The sequence below is a fragment of the Poecilia latipinna genome, unplaced genomic scaffold (genome assembly GCF_001443285.1).
Source record: "Poecilia latipinna isolate Pla-1442-1.1 unplaced genomic scaffold, P_latipinna-1.0 Scaffold307, whole genome shotgun sequence".
Lineage (NCBI taxonomy): Eukaryota > Metazoa > Chordata > Actinopteri > Cyprinodontiformes > Poeciliidae > Poecilia > Poecilia latipinna.
In genome coordinates, this window is record NW_015112923.1 from 583,510 (window position 1) to 590,001 (window position 6,492).

General features: G+C 40.3%; 1 protein-coding gene across 2 annotated transcripts in view; it reads left to right on the top strand.

Annotated features, from left to right (window-relative positions):
- LOC106948801 (troponin T, slow skeletal muscle-like) overlaps positions 1-6,204 on the top strand; it is a 15,930-nt gene extending 9,726 nt beyond the window's left edge. The window contains exons 6-15 of one of the 2 annotated variants that reach the window (XM_015034663.1): positions 913-933; positions 2,701-2,722; positions 2,841-2,901; positions 3,433-3,549; positions 3,646-3,723; positions 4,199-4,312; positions 4,401-4,510; positions 5,095-5,185; positions 6,019-6,059; positions 6,151-6,204. In XM_015034663.1, coding sequence (XP_014890149.1) covers positions 913-933; positions 2,701-2,722; positions 2,841-2,901; positions 3,433-3,549; positions 3,646-3,723; positions 4,199-4,312; positions 4,401-4,510; positions 5,095-5,185; positions 6,019-6,059; positions 6,151-6,196 — 701 coding nt within the window. In that variant the 3' untranslated portion in view covers positions 6,197-6,204. The remainder of the gene's footprint in view (positions 1-912; positions 934-2,700; positions 2,723-2,840; positions 2,902-3,432; positions 3,550-3,645; positions 3,724-4,198; positions 4,313-4,400; positions 4,511-5,094; positions 5,186-6,018; positions 6,060-6,150) is intronic. The other variant, XM_015034664.1, reaches the window with a different exon arrangement.
- The last annotated feature ends 288 nt before the right edge of the window (positions 6,205-6,492 follow it).

Genomic DNA, 6,492 nt, shown 5'->3' on the forward strand with positions numbered 1-6,492 from the left:
GACTATTCCTGTCAGATTCTCATTTCAGGAGATTTTACAGCTGATATTTCCACAACTCTGGATCCTGATAAACTGAACTCTGTAATATTCTGACTTAACTTGTAAGGGAAACAAATATTCTTAAAAGCAATACATCAACATTTTGGAAGATCATATGGTGGGTATTTTCATGCTAACATAGAAATGCAGAAACCAGAAGAGCAGACCTCTTACACTTGTTTTTGATCTAGAATGATTATTGTGAGAAATTTCTCTTCTCAAAGGCTTTGTTTGGAAAAGCGTTAGTTTGCTGTTGATACTGACACTGGTCTTATTGTGTAAGAAACGAAGAAACGCTAGGCTATCACAAAGGAGCTAACAATGTTATTTTAAAAGGTTTTGAATTTACTGCAATAACATTTGCAAAAGACATTTAAGAATCACACAAAAATAATAAACTCATATGCAATAAGGTCCGACTTGCCAGTACATGTAACTCCAAACCCTTTGGAAAAATCTCAAGAAATATTCTCAGCACAACTTTAGGGGATGAAAAGAGAGTTTGGGTCCAGTGAAGTGGTGTTCAGAAAATGACGTGGGAATTTTGGAACGTTCCAGAATGTTCCAAAATCATCAACAAGTTCAACTCGGTGCTTCTGCAGAATCAATATTAACTTCGTTATTTTAACTGTCCCATCATTGCCTGTCTGCTTTTATCCTCTTTGTTTTATTTTTATTGATATTTATGACTCTATCCTCACATCTTTTCACATTCATTTCTTACTTTTATCCATTTTCTATTACCATCTCTTACACAGTCTCTTTTTTTTCCCCTGGTCTCATGTTCACATTTGACCCATATCAACGATTCATTTGTTGCTTTGCTGCCATCTGTGCATCTTTCACTGTGCTTTCATATGGCTGCTCCATCAGACCAAGATGCCCAGGAGGAAGGTGAGAGCAAAACAAATATGGAAAAAAAAACTATTTTTCCCACCTTCCTAAAATAATTACCTAACATATATAAAAAAATAAATAAAAAAAACATTGACTTTTATAAATCCAGCATGGTTCACTTCTTAACATCAGACCGTTGGAGTTGATCTTGATTAAAGGTAAAGTTCTAAAGTTCTGGTTAGATCATCAGCATAGATGTTGCTCTCTTTTGAGGCCTTCAGTGACTTTGTTTGGACTGTTCTTTTTTCAGGGTGGACTGAATTAATGACTTTTCAATTTAACACAGATCTTCTAGCGCATTGTTTCTCAACCCTGGTCCTCACCGCCCCTCTTTCCTGCATGTTTTAGGTGTTTTCCTTCTGCCACACCTGAATTGTATCTCTGGGTGATTAACAGGCTTCTGCAGTACTTGATGGTCATGCAATCATTTGAATCAGCTGTTCTGGAATAGAGGCACATCTAAAACATTTATCCACATGGTGTAGGATACGAGATAAAAAGTAAACTTACAAGTTCCTTGTGGTTTAAGTCACCTTGTAGCGTAGAAACAATTCTGTTCAAGACATTTTCCAGTTTTTTGGCATAAATTTACTCCTCCGTCTTTTATTATTTACGACGGCTCTAAATCGTGAAAATGACTTTGACCTCAACCATGTTAAGTAATGTCTAGTCCAGGGGTGGGCAACTGCAGGCCTCGAGGGCCGGTCTCCTGCAACTAGGTGTGTCCAGCGGCGCAACTGCCCATTATTCAGGGGGATGCGAAAACATAAATCGGCGCCCCCCCCCCCCGAGGGAAGGAACTTCAGGGTGAAGGACCGACGCTCAACCCCCACGAGGGGACGCTACGTGGAGTGTAAAACTCGCTACATGTACCTCGTTATGTGCGAGAGGTGAAGGAGTGTGAGGCGCGCTGAACTGTATGGGAAAACATAATCGGCGCGTCGCCCCCTCCAGACGGGGTTTTGGCGCCCCCTCTGGTGCTGCGCTCCTATGCGTTGCATACGCTGCATACCCACTTTTTGCGCCTCTGGGTGTGTCTCTACTCCAACACACCGGAGTCAAATAATGAGGTCGTTAGCAGGACTCTGGAGAACCTGACTGCACTTACATTAAGGAAGTGATTCAGCTGTTGGATTCAAGTGTGTTGGACCAGGGAGACATTAAGAGTTGCAGGACACGGGGCCTCGAGGACCTGGATTGCTCACCCCTGGTCTAGTCTGTGTCAAAAAGCTGAGTCCTTGGCAGGAAATGACTAAAGAAGAGAGAAGAATCACACCAGAACTTTGACTGCAGAGAGCATGTTCCTCTGCAACTTAAGCAGCTGTTAGTGATTTAAATAATTCCCTTAGTTAATGTTTGACGTATCATCCAGAAAACAGAACGGTTCAAATGCTTTTCTACAAGCCCAGTGTATCTGTGGCATCCATAGAGATGATTATTGTGTAACAGCTTCTATGGTCTGTTGTATGTTTAATGCAATACTCTTACCACTTCCTGCTCAGACATTGTGTGTTTCTAATAAACTAAGCAGTCATGATCCAAATCTTTTTCCTGATTGGTAGTTCTTTGTCAGGTGTATTTAACACACAAAAGTCTTTGGATTCTTGTTTTGTTTTGTAATTTCTGATGATAACATACTTTTCCAAACACCTCACCTGTTGTCCTTTTCAAAATATCAACCATCCTTTACACTGTTTCACAATCCTTTCTTTCACCTCAGGAATAAACTCTAAACTTGTTTATTTTGTGCATTTTTCTCTGCAGAAGAAGAGCGCCCCAAGCCAAAGTATGTTGTGTAAACCAAAGCTCAGATTGCTTCATCTGTCTTTGTGCAGTTTCCTCCACTTTCTTTCACTAAGCTCTGTTTTGTTTTGGGGGTTTTTTCTTCTTCTCTCCACTTAAAGACCTCTTGTGCCCCAACTTGCTCCTCCAAAGATTCCTGAGGGAGAACGAGTGGATTTTGACGTAAGTTAATAAGACAATTGAAACAGAGGTGCCATGTTCACGGCTAAAGTTAGAGCGTAGTAGAAGGTACTGACTGGGATCAGACGGAGAGCTAAGTTCTGCTTTGGTCAGTTTCTAGCTGGGTTATGGTGGCGTAACACATCCTGCAGCGGATGGCTTCATTTCATTCCAGAAAAAGTCAGAGAGTAATCTTAAACTAACTGCGAAATTAGGCATGTCTAAAAAAATTGTTTTTCCACATGAAATATAATTAACTTATTGTTGCTACAAAACCCTCAATACATTGGAACTAAAACTCAAGTCCTGTCCCATCATTGCACAAAATGCTTTAGCAACATTAAGGTAAGCTGTTGGTTTGGTTCTAGCTCAGTAATCACCCAATGGCCATCTTCTAGATTAACTCTTGGATCAGCTACCCAGCCCTCTAGTTGCTAACAGTTGGTTCTGGTCTTTCTCTTCAGTCGTCTCTAGACGTTGAACAATTGATCACCAGGAGTTGTCTCTCAACTGTTTCCTTTGTCACTTTGACAGGACATCCACAGAAAGCGAATGGAGAAGGACTTACTGGAGCTGCACACCCTGATCGATGCTCACTTTGAGCAGAGGAAGAAGGACGAGGAGGAACTCATTGGGCTCAAGGAGCGGATTGTGAGATCACTTTAAGACCCATGCGGCTGGTCAAATCTCAAAGCTGGTTTGGAGCGCAAGTGGGATGAAATGAATGGCCAAATGTTTTCCCTCCAGGAGCACCGTCGAGCCGAGAGGGCCGAGATCCAGAGAGTCAGAGCCGAGAAGGAGAAGGACCGACAGAATAGGATTGCAGTAAAGACCCACATTACTTCATAAAACTGTATCCCATACCTGTTCAGAATATGAAATCATAAGTTTACCTGCCATGTACAGTTCATACGTCATATGTAGAGTGCCTTGCAAAAGTATCCATACCACAATGTCATAACCATAAACATATCTCACAAGAAATGAAAATATCTCTTGGTAGTTATGCATTATTGAGAGACTGGAAGATTAACACCTTAACACCAACTATAAAGTATTTTTAAAAAGGCAATAATTAAGAACAAACTAAAATAAATTAACAATGCTAAACCTGGTGAGGGCACCAGGTAGGCCTGGTGGCCTGCCAGGCTTATAATACCTCATAGGAAACCCTGTACATCTATTGGAGGTACTTCATCAACCTGTGCAAGGCATTTACATCTGCTATGCTGCAACGATAACGCATTGAAACAGCAAACATGATATTTTGTCTCTATCCTTCGTCCATTCCACCTCGCAGGAAGAACGTCACAGAAAAGAGGAAGAGGAGGCCAAAAAGAAGGCAGATGACGACCTGAAGAAGAAGAAAGTGCTGTCTGGCATGGGAGCCAACTTTGGAGGTTTCCTGGCCAAAGTCAGTGTGCCTGGTGTTTTCACCTCAGATCGATGATGAAAAGTAGGAAAAGTGGAGGATGATTGTGTGCTGTTTAACCCCGATCCAGGCCGAGTCGAGGAAGAGCAAGCGCCTGACGGGGAGGGAGATCAAGAGGAAGACGCTGGCCGACAGACGGCAGCCTCTAGGCATCGACAACATGAGGGAGGACAGCCTGAGGTGAGTCCCTTCCAGACGCATCGCAGTCAGTCAGTAATCCAGTGCAGCGATGGGTTTTTATATTATTGCCTCTTCGGGGTTTTAAGATTGGTTTTGTGATTATTTGCAAAAAAAAAAAATCAAATGTTTGTCATACTAATTTAAAAACGTTTGCAATAATTTATACATATGTATGCAAAACCACACAAAAATGTTATCAGTTTAGTCAGAACATTGTATTTCTCTAAATCAAGTTAGAATAAAAACCTGAGAAAAATGTACATCATTTCAGGATTTAAAAAAATAGTCCTAGTTCAGTTGAAAAAAACATATACATCTTCCAAAAGGTTGACTTTTTTTGTAACCCAGTGTGATAAACCCAGTTTCATAATTTCATAAATGTTGTTGAACAGGTATGAGATGAAAACTAATCCTGAAGTACAGCTCTCTGTGGTCCATTATTTTGTTCTTTGGCTGAATTTTCATGTCACTCAAAGGACTTTACGCTGCATGGTGCCACACTCACCCAGCCAAACTCGTTAAAGAGTCGCACACTAAAAGACTTTACAGCATAGAAACACGGTGTGTGGCTCTGTGTTTGTCAGGAACCGGGCCCAGGAGATGTGGAACTGGATCCATCAGCTGGAATCTGAGAAGTTTGACTTCATGGAGCAAATGAAGCACCAGAGATACGAGGTAGGCTTTACAACCCGCTTCACGACCTCCGTGTAACAGGAGGAAGGTGAGTTCAGCTGATTGAGCAAATCCATTTTCATCACACAAATTAGAATTAAACTGTAAACGTACTGAGAGGTGACCCAGCTGGGTTAAAGGTAAATGGCTCCACTTGGTCATGTGTGGCTGCTGCTTGATACACATTACTGTGGACCAATGGGAAATTGTGTTTCCACAAACAAAAACATGGATCCAGCACATTCAAAACATTTTTTGCTGTGTAAACATGGAACATATTCAGCAGAAGCCTTCTACAGTTTCTGAATTTCTGGTCATTTTTCTGAATATTTTCCTTGGTACTTACGTTGAGCAGCTGTGTTTGTTATTTCATTTCTGTATCATCCAGCTGTTTTGTGAAGGACTCAGAGGTTTACTATAGAACTTTAGTGAATAAACAGCAACACAAAGACCAACACTGGAAAAACACAAAATCTTACCAAGTGTTTTTAGTTTAGTTTTTAGTTTAAATATATTCATACACTTGAAATAAGATAAAAATAACTTACAAGTAACTTTTCAGGAGAGATAATAGGGACTTGTTTTAAGTCAATAATTCCCTTACAGTATATTGATGAAAAAAGTACTATTACTACAGATTATTACAGATTATTTGAAAAATGTTTTGTTATAAGTGAAACAATCTGACGATAAATACATTTTATTATGTTTGTGGTTTTAACAAGACAAAAAGAATAATGTGAAAAAGTTCAAGGGTGATGAATACTTCTTAAACTTTAACTAAACTCTAATAACAATCTGCTAATCCCAAGAACACTTTTCTTTGCCTCCCACAGATTACTGTGTTACTGAACAGAATCCAACATGCTCAGAAATTGTGAGTAGATGCAAAATCTGACATGTCTGATTCTGTCTCCTTCCGGCGCCGCGCCTCACTCGTCTTTTCCCGTCTGTCTTTTCTCCCTCAGCAAAAAAGGCCACGGCAAGGGGAAGGTGGGTGGTCGCTGGAAGTAAAACTGCAAGCACAAAAACAGAGATGGGAGCAACGTGATTCAAAGACAATTAAGAAAAAAAAATGTTTTGTTTGTTTTTTTAAATTGGATTCTTTATAGCGCTCCTGGGTTTCTCTGAACTGGATGTGTTGTAACTTGATGTTATTTGGCTGAAATAAAAGTACATGCGCTACATTTAAAAGGATGTGTGATTTTGTTCAGCATCTTCAAGACAAATAAAAACATTTGAAAATAAACTCTGAAACAGACAGGCAGCCAGACAACCCAGGAGCAATACGCTCTCCCTCGTTTTGAAAC